Source organism: Halichoeres trimaculatus, unplaced genomic scaffold (genome assembly GCF_033239565.1).
Source record: "Halichoeres trimaculatus isolate MK-OKI-2021-1 unplaced genomic scaffold, fHalTri1.1 fHalTri1_scaffold_15, whole genome shotgun sequence".
Taxonomy (NCBI): Eukaryota; Metazoa; Chordata; class Actinopteri; order Labriformes; family Labridae; genus Halichoeres; species Halichoeres trimaculatus.
The window spans coordinates 10,059,612-10,086,751 of record NW_027437193.1 but is presented as its reverse complement, the minus strand read 5'-3'; the positions used below and the strand labels follow the sequence as shown (position 1 = coordinate 10,086,751).

General features: G+C 40.9%; 1 protein-coding gene across 1 annotated transcript; it reads right to left on the bottom strand.

Annotated features, from left to right (window-relative positions):
- Positions 1–1,857: 1,857 nt before the first annotated feature.
- LOC141804310 (telomerase protein component 1-like) lies at positions 1,858–26,128 on the bottom strand. The gene is made up of 56 exons (XM_074688665.1): positions 25,945–26,128; positions 24,852–25,378; positions 24,534–24,737; positions 24,259–24,408; positions 23,957–24,121; positions 23,614–23,751; positions 23,457–23,528; positions 22,973–23,103; positions 22,525–22,682; positions 22,330–22,439; positions 22,124–22,202; positions 19,487–19,679; positions 19,003–19,390; positions 18,772–18,924; positions 18,470–18,529; positions 17,158–17,279; positions 16,816–16,881; positions 16,450–16,593; positions 16,058–16,349; positions 15,765–15,886; positions 15,504–15,617; positions 15,244–15,361; positions 14,652–14,840; positions 14,356–14,543; positions 14,102–14,243; positions 13,785–13,964; positions 13,535–13,627; positions 13,233–13,368; positions 12,882–13,041; positions 12,603–12,736; positions 12,419–12,507; positions 12,184–12,298; positions 12,063–12,083; positions 11,770–11,980; positions 11,543–11,663; positions 11,228–11,352; positions 11,018–11,117; positions 10,769–10,924; positions 10,454–10,666; positions 9,620–9,676; positions 9,336–9,462; positions 8,994–9,245; positions 8,753–8,904; positions 8,367–8,474; positions 7,072–7,176; positions 6,763–6,892; positions 6,585–6,670; positions 6,314–6,440; positions 5,795–5,925; positions 4,873–4,994; positions 4,579–4,722; positions 4,198–4,297; positions 3,996–4,110; positions 3,801–3,883; positions 2,528–2,632; positions 1,858–2,390 (listed from the first exon to the last, which is right to left on the bottom strand). Exons 2-56 carry the CDS (start codon positions 25,374–25,376, stop codon positions 2,271–2,273), a joined length of 7,941 nt encoding a protein of 2,646 aa, XP_074544766.1. The 5' UTR covers positions 25,377–25,378; positions 25,945–26,128; the 3' UTR covers positions 1,858–2,270.
- Positions 26,129–27,140: the final 1,012 nt, after the last annotated feature.

Here is a 27,140-nt window from a genome sequence, read left to right as displayed (position 1 = left end):
ATTAATTTCATGATGTCTCACATCAATGGAAATAATTAGAACACATCCACAATGATTGGTCATGGAAATATAACCTGTCAAAAAAAAAGGTCTTTGTGGCTCAACTTGCCCCAGCTAAGGGGTAAATTGTTCCACCTCAAAGGGTGAGTTGAACCACATGGGTGTAAGTTGACCTTTTGACTTTTTTGGTAGCGTTCCTCGAAGTTGATGAACCAATCTCGACCTAAAAGAATAGGGACATTATTGAGAACCTGTTTAGCTACAAGACCAACTGTTTACCTGAGTTGAATAGTGATCTCTTCTACACTACCCGATGAACGGTTAGCTTTCCAGCTCTCGGGGATTACTGGATTTCTTTGCCGTTAGGCCATGGAACTGGTCAGCCAGTTTTTCACATGGTTTGCAAGGTCTTCCTCCATCTCCTCTGTGAAGATCCTCTTTGTGTTTGCTGTCCCTGTGTAGCCTGCCACTGTCACTTCCCCTCCCTCTTTATTTTTTAGGAATCTGCGTAAGGTTGACCTGTCAATATTTCTCTCTGTGGCCACTTTTCTTGTGGATTTTCCACCCTGGACTTCGGTTGCTGCTCTCTGCATCTCTTCAAGGGGTGTTCAGCCCCAGTTTGTCTTCCTGCTGTATTTCCTCGACATTCTAGCTTGTCTACAATGTTACACCAAAAAAAAAAAAAAAAAAAAAATCATTATGTATTACTACACTTAAACACGTTTTACCTCTGACACTTTAGTGCCTCATTGTGGGGTAAGTGAAATCACTGGGTCAATTTACCCCAAGCACTTTGGCTCACTTTACCCCACAGCCACCATTTTGTTAAAAACAACCTAGCCTAGCAATTCAGGCTAATACCTAGCTACATGATTCACATGGTTTTATACAATGATAGTTCAGCAACACATTTGATGTATGTTTTAAAATATAGTTAAAATTATTTTGGGTTTAAAGTCATTATTCGTGATATGTTGAAATTTTACTTCGACGTGCAAAAAATGATTTTTGGAGAATAAATGTTACGCAACACTTTGACTTGTGTTTCTGTTCATCACAGAGAGCTTGAAATGAGGCGGGCTAACTAAATCCAGAGTCATGTGACCACTGATTCCTACCGTTTCCCAGAGACAGGGGGGTGGGTCAATTTACCCACAGGCTCAACTTACCCCGTTCTCCCCTATAGTTTAATTGCTTAAATTTTCCTTTCTTCCCCGCTCAGGTAAAGTTATCCAGTTTTGAATCTTATTTTGATTTAATACAATTTTGAATTTATTTGAAACCCTGCCTCTGCCTTTTTGAGTACTTACCTGTGTGACCTATGTGAGTTACAGTAATGAATAAAATCTGAAGTGTACTTCCTGGGGTGTAAGTCCCCAGGCGGTGTTGATGGTGGTTCCATAGTTTGACTCTTAGATACTACTCTGTCCTGCTACAATAACAATACATTAAAATGATTTATTATAACTCTAAAAAAGCACCACAAGAAATATATATTTATGGAGTCAAAGCTATAAAATACCTTACCTATTTGTCAAGAAAATGTGAAGTGATAAAAGCAGCAGTTTCCTTTTTACTGGATAATATTAGCTTTGGCTCACTTAAACAAAATTTAAAATACTGTAGCGTTTTAGTAGCATGTGACTAAAAATTGTGATAAATGTTGAATGAATGAATTTAATACTGTGCAAATTTATCTTGTGTTTTACTAATTCCAAAAGTGTCACACCTTTATAGTTTTGTTTCATCACTTTCTTTCCAAAACTGTATGTATGCACACTATTAAAGTAATAAGAATACTAAAAGTAAAGCAAATTCACTGTAGGTTAAGTAATAAAACACACAAGACATAAATCATTGAAGTGCTGATCAAACATAATTTAATCGGAAAAATATACAATCATAATTCACTTATTGCACCAATTTAACCACTTTAATGATTCATATCCCACATTCATATTTTTCTTAAAGAATTATATCAAAACAAAATTATTAACTGATTAATTTCAGTTACAGAAAAAAAATGTAAACCATTTCTACACTCTACGCATGTTACATTTGCAAGTTTCCTCATATCTAAATCAAAGGCACAAGTAAACGTGGCTTAAAGCTATCACACCAATTTATCTTCCCACATGGAGTGTAAATATCACCTGTTCTTTTCTGTTTAGTGCACTTTCACCTTCAATAAAGCAAAGGAAGCAAAATATTTCAGGAAATCTTTGGTAGGCAGAGCAAACTTAGAGATTCAGTGAGTAAGAGTTTAGCTTTTATTCTTTCCAGGAGAGGAAGTAGAGTTTCCCCTGTTTGTCACCACAAACCAGCTCAGTGGGTTTTTTAGGGTTCACCTCCAGCAGCAGAACAGGAGCTCCACACACAAACATCCCCACCTGAAGGAGGAGAAAGAGAGGGTAATATCTATACAACAACAAGTGGGTAATTTGTCACATTGCAAGGCCTGAAATTTAGCTAGCACTTTCAGGTCCCTTAACTTTGCTTAAAGTTTGTTGTTTCAAGTCTCTGATACCTGTTTCTTAGTGTTTCTGTCCCACAGCTTCACCGTCCTGTCGTAGGAGGCAGAGACGATGGTGCTTTTGGTGAGTCTCAGCACGCTGATCCTGTCACTGTGAGCCTGAGGATCAGAAATCGAAATCAAATCTTCTTTCTGCTTCTGGTGGCTTTACTTTTTATACCTGAGCTCTTAGCCGCATGAAGCTAATGTGCAAATATGATTGAACACACCCACTGCTATAATCAAAGGCCAGTCATGTCACGAGGATTTTGTCTCTATGAACAAATGCATGTATGTATGGCTGTTTTCCAAACCTCCTCCGACACAATACATGGGAATGTAGTATGTAGTAGGTACTGCATACTGCCTACAGCTTTTGCATGTAGTATGACAGATCTTTTGGGTCTGTTTTGTAGTATACTAGTCTGGTTTTAAGTTTTGGAAGGTGGAGCTACAGCTGCTGATTTTTTAACCTTTATTAAAAACATACAAAACGAACTTTGGGTAGATCGAGACATTTTAGTTATTTTGTTAATCATACCACAGCAGAAAAATCATATTTGATTTTTGAGTTTACACCATATGTTACATTATTTTTTTCAAAATTCTGGCATGGATTGAATTTTTATTTCTACTGCTGATGGAAAAACCATTTCCATATAATCCATATATGGTTAAACAATGGTGTAATATAGTGGTATATAGGGGCTTTAATGAATTTGTAGAACTAGAAGTGTTTCTTTCTCATTACTTCACTTCAATCTCATTACTGTTGTTGTGTTGTAGTTATAGTGCTGACTCAGTCCAGTAGGTGGCAGTAATTCACCAAAACCTGCCACCTGCATAGACAAACAGTGTTAGCATTGTGGGAAACAGTATGCCAGGTAGACTGGTCAGTTGCATACAGAGAAATTTTCCTGGATCAGTAGGACATCCAGGGATTTTTTGCATACGGCAGATTTTGCAAGTTTTTCGCATACTACCTACTACACGCTGAATTTTGGCCAAAATAATAGGCACTACTAGTGTAGTAGGTGGTTTAAAAAACAGCCAGTGTTACGTGTTACTGCAGCTAACGATGCTCTCAGATATATTTAATCAAAATAGGCTCTACTCCAAATTTTAAAGTTGCTATGTCTCGATGAACCTCAGAGCAAGTAGAAAAAGAAGTCTTGACCACATTAGAAGCCATTAAAGGTCATCGCCTCGACAAACCACACCAGTGTCTATTGAATGCATATGTTGTGTTTTGGGCTTGAAGTGTTGCCATGCTTCTCTGAGATCTTACAGGTTTTCTGTTGCGCCACGTGGAAGGTTCAGGAGACTGGACGAACCACATGCTGCCCTTAACGTCTCCAATCACAGTTAAGTCTGAAAAGACAGAACAAGATGGTAACAAGAGGAGCAGTAGTTCTCAGTGTAATTGTTTTGTTCTTTATATTGTCATGGTCCAAGTAAGAGTTGTTTAGGTAGATGTCAGTACCTGTGTCCATGGTTAAAGCTGTGATAAGGCTGCAGTTCTCCTTCTCCTCATCGTCACACTCCAGGTATGTTGAGCTGAAATTTGAGATAAAGTTTTCTCTGGATCCAAATGAAAACTGAAGAAAAAGAGAACATTAAATAAAACCCCAAAAAAAGCATTCATGTGTTCACTTTTCATTTTATGTAACTTCATGACAACTCACAATAAATCCAATCTCAACACGATTCTCTGCTTCTCCCATGACCCACATGCTTCTTTTGTCGTTGCGAATCAGTTGCATTATTCGGACCCTCTCTGTCCAACTGTTATTAAGAAAAAAGTTAATAATACTTAAGTTTTTAAGGAATATTTGATCAGTGAAGATAACATCTTTTTTCAGTAAGTTAAAAACAACTGCACAGAAAACAGAGTCTGAACCTAAAATTAAGTGTTAACCACTGTAGTTTTGAAAATAACCAGTAGGTATATCTCCTCTACACTAAATGTTTTCAGTGAAACTCAAATCCACATAATTAGCCTCATCAAGTCAGAGAATTATTTACTGAATGAACCCTGAAAACCCCTTTGATCAATATCATGTTACCTTGTGACTCTGCTCCTCCACTTGTCCTCTTCTTCATACATGACGTCATGTATTGTTCCTTTGGTGCACACTCCCATCAGCATTGAGCAGTATATGAGTTGAACCATGGAATCTTCCAGTTTGTACGTTTTAACCTTCACCAGGCTGGAGGAGACAAACACATAGGAGAGCAGAATGTCATTTCCTGCATCCAAAGCACTCTCAAATCATCATTTATCTCAACAAACAGAACATCAAACTACATTATGAAGGATAAACAGAGATGGTATCATGGTTCTGTGATTGTTTTCCCACCTTGCTATGTTGTGTTGTTGGTCCCACAGCAGCTTCCACACATCAACGTGATTTTCCATGTAGCCGACAGCGTACTGGTCATCAGGCATGGAGCAGATTGCTGTGACACTGCTGGCTGAGGCCTTACACACACACACAAACAAATATGAACACTGTATAACAGGGGTAAGCAACCTTGGGCACGGGTGCCAAAGCTGGCACATGAGGCACGAAGAGAATAGTGACAGACAGGCAGAGGACAAAATAAATAAACAATTTATAAAAAACTGTATTTTATTTAACACTTCTCAAGAAATTGAGCACATGATAAATGTTCCTTTGTAAAAACTTAACAAACAATGTTAAATAATAAATCTAAATCATGACGTTTCAAGTGCGCAAATGTATTTTGCAAGTCCGTCACTGCAAATCTCTTTGGGAGATCAGTCTTTTAGCTCGCAATCGAATCCATTTAGCCCCATTATGCTGGCAAGAAAACCAAGTTCCAGTCGCTCTTTCCAACATAGTTGGACAAGGGAGTATGGATTTATTGCCGGAGAGTGACAGAGATCGGGCATTATGCACCCTTTGCTGTGAAAGTGTGGTATGTAGGACATCAATTGTGCTGCGTCTTTTTGAGACCAAACACAAAAACAGCATCAGTAAAGTATGTGAAAGAGAGTAACACATTCTAAACTTTCTGTGCTGTTGAAAACCAGGCAACGGTGGGAAGTTATACCATTTCTCACGGCATAGCGAAGCATGGAAAACCACTTGCTAGCAGGGATTACATAAAGGAGACTTTCCTATCGACTGGTGATGATTTTATGAAAGAAGTATTGGCACTTTGGACATGAGTGTATTTCAAAGTGGCAGGAGTCATGGAAAAGGTTGCCAATCCCTGCTGTAGAACAACCCCGCCACAAAAAGCACATGTCCTCACCTGCTTGTGGCCGATCACAGCGTTGTCCCGCCATATTTCCAGGTATCCAGATTCATAACCAACCAGAAGCAGATCATCTTCCTCAGAGAAGCACAGAGCTGTGACGGGACCTCTCCAGCTGGTAAGGCCCTCTGAAAAGATGTGACACAGAGGTGAACGGGGGCAGATTTCAGTCACACTGTCAAAAAATGTATGCACAGCATCAGCTGGTAACTGTTACAACTGAATGAAACAGTTGAAATAACTTAGAAGAGCTAGAACAGCCCAACACTGGTAAGAGGATGGATGATTCCTGTACTATCATTTGTACTGGAGGACTAAGTGTGGGTAACAGTGGACTGAAAGAAAAACAACAAACTTATACATCATACATGTAAGAATTTAACAGATAATGGCCTCTTGAATTAAAAAAATCAACCAAAACAAGATTCAAGATATCTATGAAAATACATCTATCTATCAAGGAGTTTTAACTCTCTTTGATCCAGTTTTATACAAAGGCAGAAAAGCGTGTCAAACCTTTTGTCATTGTCCAGCATCTCAGCGAGCAGTCTTCAGAAACAGTGAGGAATTCTGGGAGCACCTCTTTGAGAGCGACTCCATGAACAGAGCCGCTGTGGCCCTGGAAGGTGTTGAAGTGCTCCACCTGTGTTTTGAAAGGCACAGAAAACTAGCAACAGTGACCGAATGAACTGTGAGAAAAATTAAAATATAAAGACCCCCAGTGACACTAAATCAAAAAAGAAGTGTTATAATGGTAGAGATTAAACTTTTCTAGAGACAAACAGACCTGCAGTGGTTTCCAGAGCTGCACAGTGCCATCATCAGAGGCAGTAAAGATAGACATTTCCTCTGGGTTGATGTCTTTGTCCTTGTCTTGAAAAAGAAAATAGGAAGTGGGGATTAAAAACACAAAGCTTTTATATCCAACACATAGATGAACACACAGACATTTCCAGAAGGATAACCTGTGTTTGGTAGGACAGAGATGTGGTGGATACGCTGTTTGTGTGCAGCGATGTGACTGATTTCTGAGTTTGTCTCCCAGTTCCAAACATGAAGTGATCCTTCTGCACATCCAGCGATCACAAACTGCCCCTGCACACAGAGACAACAAACAACAAGTCAACACAAAGCTGAGGCTTGTTCATTCATGAAGACCCTAAAAGAGAGAACAAAACATATTCTGACACCAACAACAGCTCAGATACTGATTGAGCTTAAATGTTTCAAAACACATCAGTTCTCTCATATGGATAATTTTCAAACTTTCTCACCAGACAGCAGACGGATGTGAGAGAACTGGTCCAGGAGATTTCTTTGAGACGTTTGCCTTCCTGCAGATCCCAGAAACAAAGCCTGCCATCGTTTGATGAGCTGATCTGGAAGAGAAAGTGAGTGATGAGGGCAAGTTTACGGAACAGGGATGTAGCCTCTGCAACACCCTTTGGTTCTAAACAGGAGGTTTTCCCACAAAGTTTTGATCAGCCTAAACAAGGAGATAAAAGGTGGCGTTCAGTTTGGCATTTTTACCCCTGAGCAAACAGCTACAACTCAGTCATCAGTGTGTCAGCTAATCCCACTCCTCTTAATGCTAATCTAAGTGCAACTCTTCTTAGCCTCAATATAATTAAAACAAACAAGCTCTAATATGAATTTACTAAAAAGACTTCTTTTGTCCATTTCTTGTAATTTTTTCGTCTCTTTTTCATCATCTTTGTGTTTGGAGTGGATCATTACTTTGTGTGGCTCATTTGCTGGTCATGGACACCAAACTGGTTTTGTCTTCCGAGATATTTTTACTACTTTTCTCCTGTGTTTGTCTGGGGATTCTACACGTAACCACGGCTGCATTGTTTACATGTGGAATCAGCTGTTAGCAGCCTGTAGCATGTCAATGCTAGCTGGTGCAAGGCCTGATGTTTCCCTACAAGGCGAGGAGAAGGAGGTGAGGACGAGATGCTGGTTCTCAGGTGTGATCTGTCCTTCCATCCTTGTTATTGGGAACGCAAGATCAATATCCAATAAGATGGACGAGCTAGCCGTGTTAACCCAGCAACACAGGGAACACCAGAGGGCAGAGTAGCATCATGCTATTCACAGACATGGCTAACAGAGCTAACACCAGACACCACATTGGAAGAGCTTCACCTGCTGTGAGCAGACAGGATCCAGGAGACAGAGACTGAACAGACTGCTGAAGAAGCTCAGTCCTGGACCCTGTGGAGGTGGAGGCTGGCCGAACTGGACAATGATGGACAAGCTGTCATCATCTATTTTCTTATGGACCTTTATGGACTTGCCATACACTGTCTTCCTTTTGTCTTAATGATTGCTCCTGAGACTCCTGAATTTCCTTTCCGGGATACATAAAGTATTTTGTATTCTACTCATTCTTTTCTATAAAAAAAGAGGATACATTTGAGGAGGTGATGTTTACAGACAGTGTAAGGAAATTCTGAAATGTTGAAAATGCTGGAAATAGATGCTGCCCAGCAGATCAACCCCAGAGCTAAAATGGAGGAGGTTATAGCGTCAATAAACCAGGATTAGAGTAGTATATGACATTTACCACACAGTCTGGAGTCCAAACACAGCCGGTGATCCAGTCTCTGTGAGCGTGAGGGAGCGACTTAGAGAGGACAGCAGGAGTCATACTTACATCCCAAACCATCAGAGCCTGAAACACACACACATACACACACGTCTTTTTAACAGTACTGTGGTAATCTGACAGACGAAATATTATAATCTTACTTATTTAAATGAATTATTTCCCTCTATGTGAAAAACAAAGCAACTTCAATCTGATCACACAGTTGAGTCTTTACTCTTTGAGCAGTTAAATAGAAATGAACTTGAAATAAAACAGCAGAGAGTCTTCAACTTATGGTTAAGATTTTGGCGACAGCAAATTGACTCATCATCCCACCAACATTTGGTTATTACAAATCATACCTTATCTTTTCCACCTGACAGCAGCTGATTACCATCGGGGCTGAAAGACAGACAGGTGACTCCTCCTGTGTGACCTTTCAGCAGCGCATGAGGCTGATCACAGGAACCATTAGCCAGATCACTCAGCAGCCACAGAACAACCGTGCAGTCATCTTTACCAGAGAAAGGGACAGAGGAGTTAACGTTTTTCTACATTTCAGGATATTTTAGTGAAACAGTCACATTTAACAACTTCACTCACCTGAAGCTGTAGCCAGGTAGGTTGAGTTTTGTTCCATCGCCAGGATGGGTTTAAGTTGGTGACGAAACACTCCACACTGGTCCAGACATCCCCGCAGCCCCTCCTCTCCTTCCTTCTTCTTCCAGATCCTCAGACGTACGTCGCTGCCTGCGGACACCAGCAGCTCAGGCTCTGTCTGCTCCGCATCCACATAGACCCATCGCAGGCAGGGCACAGACTCAACGAAGTACCTGGAGTCCCAGATCTTCTCACCTGCCATTGAAAAAGAAACAGTGAGGGTCTGTTCGATTATGAGAAACACATAAACCATTGTTTTTTACAGTTTTGTGACATGGAACACACCTGACTCCAGATTGAAGAGTTTGATGCCGTCACCGTGATATCCCACAGCAGCATAGTCTCCATTAACAGCCACACACAGAGCAGCTGGAGCGGAGGGTTCATATTTACGTTTCTTTAGGGGAGGTTCCTGCTCGTATTAAAACACAAGATAAATAGAGAATTATTTTGATATCTGTTACATATTCATTCTTATATTACCAAACAGCCTTTAAAATCATACTCATGGTTTTAATTTTACCCACGAGAGGGGACATTTAAATGATATGCATAAATAAGGAGCTTACAACAGAGTTTTTTAATGTAGTAACTGAACGTCCAAGTCCCCCTGACCAGAGATGGAGCTAAATTGAAGAAACACAAGAAGAAAAAGGAGAAAAAAAGTGAACAAGTTACCAAGGAACATCACAAACTACTATAATCTATTTCTGAGAGCCACAGAAAAAAATACACAATATCCCCTCAATTGAAAGGTCCCATATTATGCAAAAATCACTTTAAAAAGTCTTTTAGTGAAAATTGTGGGTCTTTGGCTTTCATCCTAGCCCACAAAATGTGATATTTAATGACAAAACCTGTACTTAGTAGTGCTTGTGAATGAAAAATCCTGACCTAAAACGAGCTGTTTGGATTTTGGGGATTTGCTGATGTCAGCGATTCCCTATTTTGACCAATCAGGAGCAAGTCTGACCTGATTGGTCCACTGGATCAGATACCCCCGAACCCCCTCCCCGCCCACTCCCCTCCCCAGAGTGGGGCGGTATCAGCGGTGGCTCATTTACATATAAAGGTCACGCCCACTAAATCAGAGCATTCTGAACAGAGGGGCTATGAGAGCCTGGAAACAATGCTGCAGTGCTTTATTTTTTGGCTTTTTGGACCAAAACATGTTACAACCATTTCATGAAGACATCAATGATCCATGTTAAACTGCAGAAAAGGAACATAATATGGGACCTTTAAGTCTTTTACAGTTGATCTATTTACACAGTTCATGCAGCTTATAAGCTGACACAAAAGAAGAACAATTATTTGTGGTTAAACTTTATTAAAGTCTATGGTGTAGTAAATACTTCAAGTCAATCAAGATGGTTGAATTTTTTCTGGACCAGTTTTCTCACCATGTGATCAGAGCCGGCACTCAGCAGCAGGCTCCCCTCCTCCAGGAAGGTGAGGGCCTCTGTGGCTCCACAGTGAGCCTGGAAACATCCCACACAGGTGGAGGTGGACACTGACCACACCCTGACCTCTCCAGACACACAGCCAGAGCAGAGCATGGAGGAGGAGGGAGCGAAGGAGAGACTGCGCACAGAGCGCTGGTGACCGCACAGGTTCTGAGGAAACAGAAGGAAGATGTTTTCATGAATCTCAGCTGATGATTGTGGATTAATCTGACTCTCTTTATGAAAACCTGTTTCACTCTTTGAATAACTCACTGTTTTGATTTTATTCTGGAGCCAGTTCCAAATAATCACTTTCCCATCCCAGCAACCTGCAGCCAGCAGGAGACCCTCAGGGTCAAAGGTCACACAGTTCAAAGGGCTGGAGCTGTCAAGGGCTGCTACCTCATTACCTTTAGCTGAGGACCAGACCTGAGGAAAGAGAAAAACAGCATCATTAAAACTGCACTATTACATTATATGGTGTTTTAGAAAACACAGAAACATTTTTCTTATGGGACGAACTTTCAACATGAAGTCCAGAGATACGGTGGCGAGGTTCTTCCTGTCTACAGTGATGTCACTAGCTGTTATTGTGTTAGTGTGAGCATCAATGAGAGCGGTCCTGAAAAGACATGAAACATGAGCCGGTCAATTCAAACTACATCTGGAGACAAAACAGGAAACATCCAGGTTAGGAGAGAGGGAGGTGTTTGAGTCTAACCCTCCTCTCACCTGCAGCTGTTCCCGATGTCCCAGATCTCTATCCGTCCATCGTAGGAGGTGGTAGCAAGGCGGCCATCTTTAAGAAACACACAGCTGGAGATGCCGTCACAGCTGCTCACCAGAGATTTCACTTCCTGTTCACAGCCAAAGGCAGAGTTTATCTGTTAGAATCTTTTCCAACTGTTGATCCATTCATCTATCCATCAGCTATTTTTGTGTGAACTTTATGTGTAAACTGATGAACTGGATGGACTTGACTCTGGACTTTAATATAAGAAGTTTTCAAATATCTATGATAATCTCTCATTTACATTGCGTCCATACCTGTCCCGTCTGAGTGTTGATGACGTGAAGTGTTCCCTGCCCGGTGCCGACCACCATCAGATCTTCATCTGAGCTCACAACCAAACAGGTGGGTTCAGAGGAGAAGGTGGACACCAGCTCACTGAGATTGAACACACAACACAATTCATAAGTGATGAAACACTTAACAGACACAATCACGATCTATTCACCACGGACTTCAAGCATCTTGCTGACAATCTGCATACCTGGGCTCCTGTTGAAGCGTATTGTTGTTATTCAGCCACTCCACAACACGGACCCCTCCTTTTCCCATCAGGCCCTGTGCCCAGGAGTGAGCAGACGTCTCAGGAGGCTCATTGAGGGCCTGCTGGATGAAAAGCGCCGGCCAGGAGGAGAGCAACTGAGCGTGACGCTTCAGGAAAATTCGGCAGTCTTCAAGGCCACTTTGGGAACCAACTGAGGGGGAATGGAGATGTCATACAGAGGAATAAAACAGACTTGAAAGAAATAAATGAGTTATTTATTTTATTGTACTTACATGAGGACCCAGAGTCATGCTCTATAGAAAAGGAAAGAATTCCAGGATACAAACGTTGATTGGTTGTTGTAAAAACCAGCAGTTTACATTTCTCGTACAAAGTATTGTCATGCATACTCACCGTATAAGCTGTAGGTCTCCAGGAGTTGGTGCAGGAGGCCATGACGCACCTGAGCATACAGGAAGAAGTAGCTGGAGAGCAGAGAATGAACAGCCTCCATCTGACCACTTCGAATCTGGTTACAGACAAGAAAAGAGAATATTTCAAACCTTTAAACTTTTGTTAGGACATCAAAGCATTGAAAATTGTTCCCAAATGTTGAGGCGCTTATGCTTATGCTGTGGAGACTGCTCACCAGGTTTGAAGGCAGGTTCATGATGGAGATGGCCTCACAATGCAGGAAGGTGTTTGTGCCCTGTGGGTCAGCTCGAGCCCACAGATGAGCTGAGCAATGAGACAAAAGAGGATAGTGAAGTTCATATGTTCAATAACTCAGACCTAAAAATTTTTTTTTGGGAAACGGAGTGTGTTTAATCTACCTGCAAGTACAAGATGAGCTCTGGTTCTGTCTGCATCTGTAGGGAGCAGAAATTCCTCAAAGGCCCGTCTCACCTCCTGATTGGTCAGATTCAGCAGGTCGTCAGTGTCGTGACAATGAGACGAACCAATCAGGCTGCAGAAGAGAATCCAAACAGGTAAAGTTTCCACTTTAGGATAACTGTCCAGGACTTTAAGCTTCAACTGACCCTTTTCTCAGTCTTAAATTTAATTCCATGATGAAAACAGCTGTTGCTCTGAACTCAAACTCAATCTCTTACCTTTGTAAACTCTGAGCTATTCGACTGAAAGTTGCCATGGGAACACGTCCTTTAGGCTTCCTGGACACGTGCAGAATTTCCTTCCACGTTGCCTGTCTGTCCCGTGAGGATAAGTCGTTGCAGGTGTTCAGGACAGAGTACAGGTCTCTCTCCCTCAGGCCTGAGGATGAGAAAGATGACATTTTGACAGTTATGAAAAAAATACTGCTTTGATAACATCCCTAAACGTTAGATTGTGTAATCTTGCTGCATGGCACCACTCACCAGTTAAGCAGATCATTTTGTGGTCTTATAAAGATATAGCATGTTTTTAAATTACACAAAAATAAAAATAAACCTGGCTCATCTTACCCGTGGTGCTGACAGTGAGTGCTGCCAGGGCCCAGCGGAGTCCCAGTATGCCTCGGTACTGTGAGCAGAGTCTGTCCAGACTGTACTGCACCAACTGACTCAGAGACTGAGGCATCCCATCAACACTCTCCTTCAGCTGAAACATAAAAATAAAGTATGTTTAATCAATTTTTCAACAAGTTAATGCAAACTAGTTTTATCTAATACAACACACTCAGGTTTCTTATGTCTCAATACCAAAAAACAACTGGAAATCAAGAAGTATCACCTCTGAGGGAGTGTGTAAAAAAGAGTTATTAGACCTTGTCAAAGGAGGCGTAGTTCCTCAGGTCCTCACAGGCCAGGTGCAGGAAGAGAGGACTCGCTGCTCCTTTCTTCATCACCAGCATCTGGAGCTGCACAAACACACACAGCACAGGTTTAGAGAAAAGAAGAATCAAGAATACATTAATGAGTGTAGGTTTCTAAAACAGAATAATTTATGGATCCAGAACCAGAGTCCACAGACAATGAAGAATTAAACATCTACAGAGGAGGATATTAGAGAAGAACCTGGTTGTTGAATGCAGAGTCACTGAGTTTCTTCCCAAACGTGTCCAGTCCTTTCTGAACGATGTCTTTTCGGTCAAGCATGGTGAGCTGACCCAGAGAAAACATGATGGTGCCTCCTTTCTTGGCCAGAGTTTGTAGCAGAGCTGTTTTGGATGGCATGCTCATCACCAAGCAAACACCCTGAAATGAGGCAAAACAGCAAAACTAAACCAAACCTCACTTGGATGAAGGTAACCCTCCAGAAAAAAAATAGCCCTTGTATTTTTTATTTCCATGAGCTAACAGTTGGTTGTTTGTTTTCCATCCCTGTAACTGACCTTTGGAAGCTCCTGTGGTATCCAATCAGAGCAAAGCTGACCTCTGCCATCCTGAACAAGATCCACTCCATCAACAAGCAGCACCAGAGGTTTTTCTCTCTTCATGTCACTTAAACTGGAGAGAAACTCTGACAGCAAATCTCTGTGATGAGAAATCATTCAAAGAAAGAAAAGTCAGTGTATAGGAAACATGATGAACCATAGTTAGTTCAAATAATATAAAAAGGTCATTCAAAGTTCCCATTCCTATATACCTGTAGGACTGAGGCAGAGGGGCATCCTCTTCAGTTTGTTTCATTTTCCTCAACCACTGAACGAGGAATCTGAGCAGGTTCTCCACAGAGCGAGCTGATTGGCTGGCAGCTGTAGAGTAGGAGATGACATCACACACCAGGTTTGTCCTGGACTTCCCTCCTGACCTTAGAGCCTCTGCTAAAGCTGCCTGTGTGCAGAGAAAGTGTCACTTTTATTTCCATCCAAGTCCCTTTCCACTCAAAACTATTCACAGAAAAACAGAATAATTTAAAGTAACGTGTACGAAAGAAAGTACCATGAAGACAGTTTTTCCCTCTCCAGGTCCTCCCTCCACCACCATCATCCCTCCTTTAGCCTGGACCTGCTCCGACATCTCTACAGCTGCTCTAAGCAGCTTCTGTCTGCCGAAGAACTGTCTCTGCAGCGCCCCCTGGTGGACTTCCTGCTCCTTCATCTCAGAAGCAGCCTCAGCATCATCATCGTCCTGTTGCATAAAAAGAAGTGAGGTGTTCATTCAAGCCTTAATCTTTAAATCTCAGATGTTAATCATGAATAACAGCAGGTACATACACTTTAGAAAAAACAGTTCCATTGAAAATAAATGCACTAGTTCAAGGAATTAATAAAACTAAAACATTGTTTACGAAGTATCTTAAAAAGCTTCAGCTTCACCAGCTCCAAGATAGAAGAACATTTTACATATTCAGATATTTGTGATACAAAATTTTATTTTGATACAGACAACAATGAAAAATCAGTAAATGTGTATCTCTACAGTGTGGGTCTGAGTTTATGATTTGACAAAAATTAAATGTTTCCTTCTCTGCACAGCTAAGTTTGGTTAATGAGGGGTTTGGAAATGTATGTAAATTTTAAGAGTTACTCACTTCAACAAACTGCTTTACGACAGCTGTCCACAGGTCATTCAGCACAGCTTTGCCAAAGTCCTCCAGGTTTTTCAGATATGGTTTTCCATCCACAACACCTCCCCACTCACACAGGTAACTGTTGCGTAATAAAATAACAAAGAAGACTCAGTTTACAAAAAAGTCTCACTCAAAAAGTAGCCAAAAATAGACCTTATGAAAACAAACTTTTGGAGTGATTTTTCCTCCAGTGGAATGGGGATGTGATTGAGGAAACTCACTTCTCAGTGACCTTCACGTCACTGCCCCGTATCATTTCCTTCAAAGAGGACATTTTAGACTCTGCCTCCTTTGATTCAGGAGCAAAATGAGATCTCCACGCCACAGGAACTGATCTGGTTAACACAAGGCAGACGAAAAAGATAAACATGAAATACTTCAGTGTATCTCCAGAAAAGCTGCATTAACACCATCTTTCAATGAATCAAAAGTCCGTCTGGCTATTTTAACGGTGGATGTGAATGTGAGCATGAAAAACATACTTGGTGATGTTTGGGTCTCTGAAGAAGCAGAACATTCGCTGCTTTGCTGTGTCAGGGTAAAGAGCCTGGAACTGACGGATCTCCATCTCTGTCATAGACATGCCGCGTGGAGCTGACGCCAGCTGAACACAAAGAATGAGATTATTGCATTAGATTTCAAAGTCATATTCAAGTTTAAAAAACTGATTCAGTGCCTTTTTGAAATGTACTTGTTCTATTTCCTTTGAATGTCTTCAAAAGTTTGCAGGAGTTTGTAAATTCTGCAAATTTGGCATCATCATAATGAGTCTTACCCAGCTGTACTGTGGCAGGTCAGGGAGGACAGGTCTTGGAGGCACCAGGCCGTACCTCTCTCCCAGGATTCCCACCAACATCTGACTGCGACAAACCTCCGACAGGCACAGCTCAGCGGCCCGGCCAGACTCCTCCTCTGTCACACCCCAGCGCAGCTCCACCTCCTGCAGGTAGAGGCAGTGTTGAGCAGCACGGCGCCTGAGCTCAGGGAACACGCTGCGCACCAAGATGTCACGTTCGGCGTGCATGTCCCTGAAAGTGGAGGAGATAAACACACGGACACCTCTCCACCTGGGGACAGAGAAGAGAGTTTGTGTTAAACTAACAAAGAAAAGGCAAGAAATGTTTAAATGAAAAGGTTAGAGAACTCAGAAAAAATAACAGATCCTACAGTAGCTTTGGGCTGGCTGGGATTGGAACAATGTTGGTTGAAGTCTGTAGGCTTTTATCTCCCTCTGGTGGTGGGATGTCGTACAATTTGTCCAAATGCTCCACATGTTCCATCAACCTGGAGGATCCTCGCTCTGCCACAAACCTGGTCAAGTTTGATGAATTAAAAATTTAATATTTAGGACATTTTTTCCTTTGCCTTCTTTTTCTTTGTCACAGATAGATGAGAAAACTATCACTCTTGATTGTGAAGCTACTTCCTGGAACAGTTTTACATTGCATAGCATTAAGGCTGAAATTGGAGGAAATCAACAAGCTCAGATCTTTATAAATGTAAAAAAAATAATTGAAATCACAATATATTTACCTGAGTATTTGTTCACTGAAGCCGGTGAGGCTCACACAGTTCCTTTCGATCTTAACCTGTGAGTGTCTGAAGCTAATAAACAGAACCACATATTAACCACTCAATAAACAGAAAAGAGACTTGCTAAGAGCTAAACAATAACGTGTTTTTTTCAGTCCCTAAAAATGTGTCTTACTAATTTCTTAGGAAAGAAAATTAAAAAAAATTACCTGTGTGTCCTTCAGAAATCAGTAAAAAAAAACAAAAAAAACAGACATGTTAGAATGAGTAATTAAATGCAACTGTATCTATGTTCTGATAAATATGTGGCTTATGAACAAGGACAGGAAATCTGGGCTTTACTCGTTTGACAAGAAGATCTGCACTAAGAGGCTTTTGTTGTTCACATCCTTTCTGTAGCTGTCGATGGCCCATTGGATTGAACTAGAAACATAGTAGTCACTCAGCACGATGATGTTGTCAATCTGAGATACAGAAACATGAAGAAAGGTTAACCAGGAAGCACTGTCATGCTAAGCAGTCGATTCTAACACGAATTCAAGTGTTGATCATTGTTTCACTTCTTAAAAACATATTGTGGTCAGTAGGGGTGTACATCTCAGACCCATGAGACTTAATTTTTCAAAACTTTGACCTTTTAGCCACTAAGGGTGTAACGGTACATGTATCCGTGCCGAACCGCTCCATAAGGCCCTTCAGTTCGGTACAGTGCTGTATTCGAACGAGTACAGTAAGTTTACGTTAGCCGCTGCACGTGGCTCTTTAATATTCACGTCAGTACTCGACTATGATTGGCTGAGCAGGGAAGGCGCTTTAATATTCATGAGGAAAGTGGTCTGTGATTCGTGCTTTGCGATCATGTGCATATCATGTGGACGTGACGTCTCACAGTGAGCCAATCAGAAGATGAATATCAAAGAGCCTCTGTAGCTACAGGAGAATTGTGCATCATGGCTGCTGCTAACGACCAACCGGCGCTTGAAGAGCCTCCCCCTCGCTTTTAAATGGTAAGTTTCTGGTTTGATAAACACGTTAAACAAGCAAATGGTTTTGCGTTGTTCCATACTGTACCGAAAATGGACCGAACCGTGACCCTAAAACCAAGGTACGTACCGAACCGTGATTTTTGTGTACTGTTACACCCCTAGTGGTCATGTGTCTTGATCAGGATACTCATCAGGGGAACAAGCGTCTTCTGAAATGTGCGCTTTTATTTTTAAGCATTTTTGTGCTTCATTTTTTAAGACGTTTGGGTTTCGAATACAAATCACAAACACTCATCACATTATTCATGAAAAATCTTCAATTAATGTGTTATCCTTTGTCATAAATATGAAAAAAGAAGCCATTCTTTAGAGAAATCAAATGGTAAGAAACTGACTAGTGCTGCACGATTTGGGGAAAAGGTGCGATTTGCGATTAGGTGGACAATATTGCGATGGCGATTGTGCTTGCGATTTAATAAAAAAGTTGTGTCATGATGAGTCTACAGACTTGCTTGGTTATCATGGAGAAAAATCTGAATTGCATGTGCTGGCATTGCGATTGCGATTGCGATTGCGATAGCGATTGCGATTGCGATAACCTCTTTTGCGATTACGTAATTGCATGTGCTGACATTGCGATTGCGATAATTGGCAGCCCTAAAACTGACCTTGTTTTTGTTGTTGAGCACAGTGGAGGGAGTACCTCTGTTTTCACGTCCCTGAAAATCCTGCAAATGAGAAACACTGAATGAATCAAAGCTTCTATCGACAGAAAAGTCTGTTACAAGTAGTTTGACAACTGCAGGAGTATGAGTCTTTATGAGAAACACAAAGTGACTGTTTTTCTCCAGCTTCCTAACTCAACATGAAAACTAAAGAAAATCTTTTGATTAAGATTGTAAAGAAAAACAATGGTGGAGTCTAATGATGTAAAATTTGAGGATGGTTTGGAAAAGACATAAACCCTGACCTGCATCTGTTTCATCACGCTCCTCACGTTATCCAGGAGAACGTCCGACTTCAGCTTGACTTCCTCAGAGAAACACCAATCATACAAGAGAAGCTGACAGTCCTCAGCGCTGCTGCTGATCATCAAAGAGAGCAAAGTTGCAATCTCCCCAAGCTGAGAGGGAAACAGAGGGAGATTAGGCGTATGACTGATTTTCCCTGGTAGTTGTTTATATATGTTTCAGAGCCTTACGGTTGGAGTGAGCTTCTCCTCCTCCCTTTTCTCCTTCTCTCTCCTTTTGCGTTGTTCTTCTTTCTCCTTCTCCTTCTCATCTATTTCCTCCTCCTCTACCTCCTCCTTTTCCTCTTCCCCCTCCTCTCCTTCATCCTTTTCTTCTTTCTCCTCCTCCTGCTCATCCTTTTCTTCTGTCTCCTCCTCCTCCTCCTTATCTTTCTCCTCTGGATCTGGTGGGAGGCAGAAGTCCTGGTCCTTAGTTGTTCTAATGTCTCTCAAATCTGATGGCAGCAAGATGACGGTCCGTCCAGGGAGTGGAGGCACGTTGTAACGACAGGAGATCTGAACGGCCGTCTCCAGAGCTTTTCGGTAACGGTCCAACAGATCGACAGTGAACAGCCTCTCACTGGATTCACAGACAGAGAAACAGGTACATTATGGTTTCCAATTACGAAATAAAAATGAATTTAAGTAAAATAAATCTTAAAAACTATTCTCATACTTTGCTTTCATGAGCTGAGCCTTTTTCATCCTGTACAGTCTGTAAACATACGGCACTCCAAGCGTCACCCTCAGTCTGGTCCTCCTAGTCGTCTCCCATTCCAGACGTTTGAAGCGTACGCTCTTTGGGATCTTCTTCAGGATGCCCTTCAGGATGTCTTTGACGGGAGGGATGGCTTTCTGTGATGCAGAGGCTAGAGGACACAATGGTAGTTGGTACTGACTTTTTCCAGATGAGTGTTTACAGCCGCATTTTTTATACTGATGTTAAATAAAGAGCATGATGCTGAACAAGACAGTCCATTTTCATAACCTTAATAAAAAACTAAACTCACAAAAACAGTGACACAATATTTATCAATAAATAAGTCAGAGTCCTCCTCTCTAGCTTCCTGGTCCAATGCAGTAATGCAGCTGCAATGGGATGTGAAAACTCATCGCATTACTGGAACACCAACATATAACAGGCTGTAGGGACTTGATCTTGCCTATTATAAATTATATATTGTACATGGGTGCATCTCAAAGCTCCAAGGTTCCATCCTTCCTTCCTCCACTTGCATCATTCACTTGCATCTTAGTCCCTCCCACCAGAGACACGAGGAAATGAAGAGAGGAGAGAGGAATGGAGGAAATTCGTTTTTAGCTGATCACCTCTGGATCATCTGTCAGTCAGCTCTAACAGCTGTTTGTGTGTCTGCACATGTGCGCTGTAATAACTCTGATCAAACAGAAATAGTAACAGTGATTTGTCTGCTCCTTTAACCTGTTTAACAAATATGTTAACATGAAGAAAACCTGCTCTCTGTTTATTCTGTGTGCTGTTTAGAAGCACACAGGTCACTTTTTTAAATTATCTATTAATCATTTAGCCTTTATTTAGAGCAGATGATCGTGAACTCTGAAACTTTTTAATATAGTTTACTGTCTCTCAGGAAGATATTATTCATTAGATTTCAGTTTTCAGTATTAATCCTCTTTTATATTGATTTGATGATGGTTGTGTTCAGTATTCTGTGCTTTAAACTCACAACAAACACTTTACTACCAGATTTATGACCCATTTCAGAATGATCCACACTGACTGTTTTTAGCTCGTCTTTTCGTCTCTCCGATTAAAACTCTGAGTTTGTGAAGTTTCATGTAGAGAAGTCTGAGCCGCTCCACAGTCCAATCAGTGAGTGATATTCCATATGGGGGCGTGTCTGTCAGTAAAAAGACTTCCGTAAAGCCAGCTCTCGTGTTTTCTCGATCATAGCTCCTCCGATCAGTCTCCTCCATCCTCTCTCCTCCGAGCACAATTATCACTTTGGGACAGCCTTCAAAATGGCGACTCAGAAAGTAATTCCAGTGCTGCGAAGGACATAGAAGGAGAGGCATGGGGTGCATCTCAATGCGTTAATTTCATGTCTCCTCAGTCCTATCTCCTCCACCGCACCAGAAGTACTTTCTTAGTCGCCATTTTGAAGACTGTCTCAAAGCGATAATTGTGCTCCGAGGAGAGAGGAGAGAGGATGGAAGAGACTGATCGGAGGAGCTATGATCGAGGAAACATGAGAGCTGGCTTTGGGGAAGTCTTTTCACTGACAGACACGCCCCCATATGGAATATCACTCTCTGATTGGACGCTGCAGTGGCTCAGACTTCTATACATGAAACTTCACAAACACAACAGAGTTCAATGAGAGGAAAGACGAGCTGAAAATAGGCACAGAGGATCGTTCAGAAACTTTTCACAAGTCTGGTAATAAAGTGTTGTAAGTCTAAAGCACAAAACACTGAACACAACCATCATCAAATCAATATAATGGAGGATTAATACTGAAATCTAATAAATAATATCTTCCTGAAACACCATAAAGTAGGTTACATTAATAAGTTTCAGAGTTCACAATCTGAATAAAGGCTAAATAATTGATAATTAATCCAACAATTACACATTTTAACGGTAAAGTGATCTGCATGCTTTTAAACAGCAAACAGAATAAACAGATAGCATGTTTACTTCATAGTAACGTGTTTGTTAAAATGGTTAAAGGAACAGACAAAGCTCTGTTACTGTTTCTGTTTGATCAGAGTTATTACAGCACACATGTGCAGACACACAAACAGCTTTTAGAGCTGACTGACAGATGATCCAGAGGTGATCAGCTGATGCCGTCATCAATGAAACACGTCGCTTCACGTGACGCTCCGGAGGACAGGATGTGCCATTGGTCTGAAAACAAATCTCCTCCGTTCCTCTCTCCTCTCTTCATTTCCTCGCGTCTCTCCCATGCATCTCTAGTGGGAGGGACTAAGATGCAAGTGAACGACACAAGTGGAGGAAGGATGGATGGAACTTTGGAGCTTTGAGACGCACCCATGAAATTGTACCTTTGAGATGCACTCAATGTACTTCTACAGCCACACACACCTGCCCTCATTACTTCTTCCTCTCTCTTTATGCACAGCAACAACACACATGAGCACACACACACCCTGCTGTGGCTGTCAGATACCAACAAAAAACAAAATACAACATAGAAGAAGTGTTCGTAAGTGTTGTGATGGCATTACTTCAGTTCAGCTCTGTAGCATATTGTCAATGTGTGAGATCAGTTTTACTGTCTTTTTTGTGTCTATCGATGTGCCTCACCCAAAGTTTCCAGCTGCATGATGACTTTATATGCAGCAAGGAATCTGAATGGAAACTGTCGGCTCTGGATAACAGCTTTCTGTAAAGACATGAAAAGCACTAAGTTGCACATACAACGTTATCATCTCATTTGTCTTTTAAAAACTGTTGAAACTGAGTAAAGTTAAGACTCTATGCATGCTGCCTGTTAATCTGATGGCTCTGACCTTGTTGGTGAGTCTGCTGAGGATCTTGTTATGATGAGCCTCACTGATGCCTTTGATAATCATGTTCCTCAGGTTCCTCAGCATGGCCATGAACGGCAGAGACTTGTTGTCTGCACGGAAGAGACAGAACAAAAATCACATTTTCTCCACATAAACTAAAACAAACGATTTCTGAAATGTCGATGCTGAACAGACCGATGAGTTTCTCCCAGGTAGCAGCCTTATTTCCTTCCAGACTGATGAGTCGTTCCCATGTCTCTGGCTCTTTCAGCTTCATTCGCTGCCCAGCTCGCTCTCTGTCCCACACGCCCTTCATTCCACTTTTAGAGAACGACTTCATATCTGCAGGATACCTGAAGGCAACACAGACACATCTTACATCAAATGTAGTTCTGAGGCTAAATAACTTAATGTCTGCCTCAACTTTTCTGCTTCCTTAATAAAATAATGAAGGATATAAAATGTCTGATTTAAAAGGTTCATTTAGAGGGCTGAAAAGTGATGGCTGTTAGATGAACAGATAATGAAAAGCAATAAGTTGGCTGCATAACTAAAATAATGTTTGATATATAAACATGTAAAATTCCCTTATATCTGCTCTGGAATACAATAAGTTGATATCAGTGTGTGTTGTGCTGCTCACTTTTTCCCCAGGATGGCCATAACGTGTTCAGCCGGTTCTTTAATGTGAAGCCTCTTGATCATCTTCTTGAAACTGAACTCACTCTGCTTTTTATCCACCACCACCGCCTCAGTGCTGCCCTCTACCTGCAGCTGCAAACAAAAACGCACACACAGACAAACATGTCAGTGTTAGCTGTAAGTTTATACAGGTGTGTGCTGCTACAGAACAAACCAACTCTGATACAGAATAAATACAATAACTGTGAAAGGAAAATTGGAACTTTGGTGATACTGTATTCTAAAAACAACAAAAGAGAGGATCGTAATTTTTGTTGTCACAGTCTTTTTAAAAAAATCTGCACCAGACCCAAACCTCCCTGAACACCTCAGATGAACTTATGTTGTGCTTAAAACCACTTCTAAAACTTTCAAAAATACAATTTAAAAATAAAAAAATAACATATTTATTAAAATACAAAGTAAAGAGCTGAGTATTTACTTACAAACTTTGACAGAATAGTTTTATCTGATCGCAGCAAGTTTGCCCACTGTTGCAGCTGCTCCTCAGTTGGTTTCTGTAACAAACATAGAAGATGAATTGTAACTAAGTGGATTAAAGAAGGTATGGGTGCAAAGAGACCAAAATTAATGCTTCTGTACCTTGTTTTTTGGTCTGTTGCGGCTGTGTTTACAGCGGTGTTTGCGTGTGTTGTATTTAGCCAGCTGATACTCGTTGAACTGCTTGAATTTGTCGACCATCGCCTTCTTCAGGCACATCGGCAGGGAGCGGCTGAAGCACTGAAAACAGACAAACATGATGCTAAGACTGAACTGTTTATATAAACTGTCTTTGCATATACAATACAGCCAACTAAAACCAAACTGCAATGTCATGAAACTAATCATACTGATCACACTATGATTAGTTATAAATAAAGCAACCCTAAAAGGAACTTACAGAACTAAAATGTTAAGACTGCATTGAATGTTCAGGAGCTCTTACTGTACTGTAGATTCTGACGACTTCCAGCCAGTCTGAGGGCAGCTGTACAGCAGCACAGAAGTATCTGCGGACATGAGGCTTTGTGGACGGCTGATTGGCAGCCAGAGCGAGTAAGAAGTTTGCTGTGATGCGGATGTTCAGCTCCTGTCGAGTGTAAACTGCCACCTAAAAGGTTTTAGAAATAACAATCAACAAGATGGAAACAGAACATTTTTTCAGCATGATACCAGCGAGACAGTGTGAGGAGGTGTGAAAGAATGCTGCAGGAAAATTGAAAGCTCAAGGGGCAAATCCACACAGACCTTGAGAATAAACTGTGGGTCAGAGACAGAAATTTCTTTTGACAGGCTTATGATCCTGGTCCAAACACTTGTCTCTGAGTCCCACTCCTCCTCGCCTGGATTTTTCATCTTATTGATCAGGGAGCAACACACTGCATTCAGCAGATGATACTGAGGAAAAAAGAGAAAGAAAACCAAGTTTTTGTGAAGTTAGGGTCATTTTGATCAATACATTTCTTTATTCTTGGGCAAAGAAATGCCTGACTTGAAAAATGTCATCAAAAATTTTCTCCTACTTTTTTATCCTTCAACTCCTCTGCAATTTGATCATCTGCCCTGTCAAGCTCAGCAAATTCTTCTTGTCTGATGGCCAAAGTTTGGTCCAGTTCCTTGTGGTCCAACTGCATTCCAAGGACAGCTAAATCTGTAGATGATCCCTCGCTATCCTCCTCCGAGTCCTCCTCCTCTTCAGACCAACAGTAATTTTCCTCAGGGTCCGTCTGATGAAGAAGTCGTGTTAAAATGATACCGTCAAATCTCAGCTTTAAAAATATTGTTATATATTTAAGATAAGATTATAAGCAAAAAATGAAAACAAGGATTGTTTTATGTACCACAACTGATCCTTCAAATAATGTTTCCGTAGAGTCAAATGTTTCCTCTCGTCCATCATCTCTCTGATCGATGCCCTTTTGTTTTTGCACAACAGGAGTGAGGAGAGCAGAAGGATGAGCAAAGAGACTGCTCGCTGTGGGTTTAGGAAGCAGGGAGTCATTGGGAATGGATGTATTTGATGTCAGGGAAAGAGAAAGAAGAGGTGATCTGCTCTCGAGAAGCTTGTTCTCCGTGCTAAGGAGGGGAGAGGTAAGAGAGGGTGAGAAGGAAGATGCAGTGAGAAAGGAGGATGAGAAGGATGGGGTGGAGAGAAGGGAGGATGAGGTGGAGGACAAGCTGGAGGGCTGCAGAGCAGGGCAAGAGGAAGGCTGAGCAGTAAGGTTAAACAGTGTGAACGTCTGAGTTAAGAGCTTGTTCTCCAGACACGGGGGGGCATAGTTGGAAGATACACTCCTCCCACATGTGGCCTGTTGTTGCTGCGCTCCTTGGGCCACATCTGTGGGCTGCAGAGTCAGCGACCTCATCTCTGCAGAGAAAGAAACCACATCAATTATATCTGAACGTCTTCTTTTTAAACACACAAACAAAGCTTCACAATCCTTCAGAGAATTGGGCATTCATTTAAGTTGTTCAGCAGCATTTCTTTGACTGTTCAAACAAGCTTTACACTACTGTGTTTCAGGGTGTGTTGCTGAAAGTACTCATAAAAGGAGCAAAGTCTGAATCTATTCACCAATAGCACAAGACTTTTGACACCAGAGGAAAATGTTTCATTTGATGGACAACATGCAACAAAAGTAAGAAAGAATAAAAAAATGAGACCCCTTTGACATTGCAGTGAGATTGTTTGTACTATTAAGTTTACTGCCACTTGTATTTAAAAAAAAGAATAAAATATTACAAAAAAAATCATAGCACTGGTACAATTTTCACATAGAGACTAACTTCCATTTATGAACAAGGACAAGACATCGGTCATCAAAATGAGTCAGTATGTTTCATGATGGCCTGCTTCAAGTTCTCTGAAATGACTCAAATGGTTGAGGTGTGGTGGTTGGCTAGGAACGCCAAGACCGGATGACGAAAACTCACCGCAATAACCCCCCTGCAGACAGCGCAGACTGTGAACACAGATATCCTCTTGTTTTTGATGTTAGCTTTTGATATGCCGCGGTCTTACCATCTGTTTTTGACGACTATTGGGCTAAAAGTAGCTCCTGATTTACAGTAAATGTCCTCCCAGGAAGCAGATGCTTCTCGATGACTGGACAGTTTACTTGTGTACTTTTTTACCGTAATGGCAAGCGTATGAGTGCCGTTATTCCAAAAATCGAATATTCAGGTGCATGAATATAGAAACGTTTTGAAGGCTAATTTGGGAATCCCCATGTAATGTAATCCACATTATGTAACAGAGTAGGAATTTTCCAGGAATTTTTATTGTTTTTTTTTTCCCTTTCACTTTCGTTATTTGAATTTCCTACGGTTACATTTTGTGAGATCACTTAGTGTTTTGGGAAGATGTTTTAACATTATTCTGCGTGTAGGGATAGGTTTAAGTTAATTAAAAAGATGGGGAAAAGGTTTTTTTTTCCTTAAACCTACATTATAACTTACTTTGTGAACAAATGATACAACATCAAGAATAAGTTTTTAAAACTTTGTATGGAAGCCCTAAGAGACATGAATTCATAGATTCTGTTTCCTTCTTTCTCTCTTACATTCTAACAAGTCTTTGTAAATGCCATTAAATTTCTGGCAGTCTGAGAAACAAAACTATAGGCTGGTCACTATGATAAGCCAGACCACAGCACACCAAAGTTTTTTTGGTTTATTTTTCCAAATCTGAGGATGAGTTATCAAGTTGACTAGATAGCTTGAGAAAGTAAAACATGAACAACAGAGAGTTTGTTCTAAAAATTGAATTTTAATATCAGCTTGGCCTTAATACAAATAATGAATAATTATAACTTTATTTGTATTGCACTTGTCTATACAGGTAAGAAAGTATATATATATATATGCAAATTGTTTACAAATTATACACTGGATACAGATTACACACTGGGATAATGAAAAAAAAAATCATAAAATAAAAGCTTTGGCATAAAGGTCTGCTGTAGTATAAGTAGGCACGAGCCAAAGGACCCTGTCCTGCATCTTGTGGTTAATCAGACTCATATTTTTGGTCTTTTTTAACGATAAAATCAATATGATACTAAGGCTAAATTTAAGGTAATAAAAATGTAAAAATAAAATTAAAAACAAAAAACCAACAGTATGAGAAC

Coding starts and splice junctions, on each gene's coding strand:
- LOC141804310 (XM_074688665.1), bottom strand. CDS start 25,376: ATGAGGTCGCTGACTCTGCAGCCCACAGATGTGGCCCAAGGAGCGCAG. Junction 6,893..7,071: donor TCACATCCGTCTGCTGTCTG/GTGAGAAAGTTT, acceptor CTCTGTGTGCAG/GGGCAGTTTGTGATCGCTGG. Junction 4,995..5,794: donor CTGTGATCGGCCACAAGCAG/GTGAGGACATGT, acceptor TGTGTGTGTAAG/GCCTCAGCCAGCAGTGTCAC.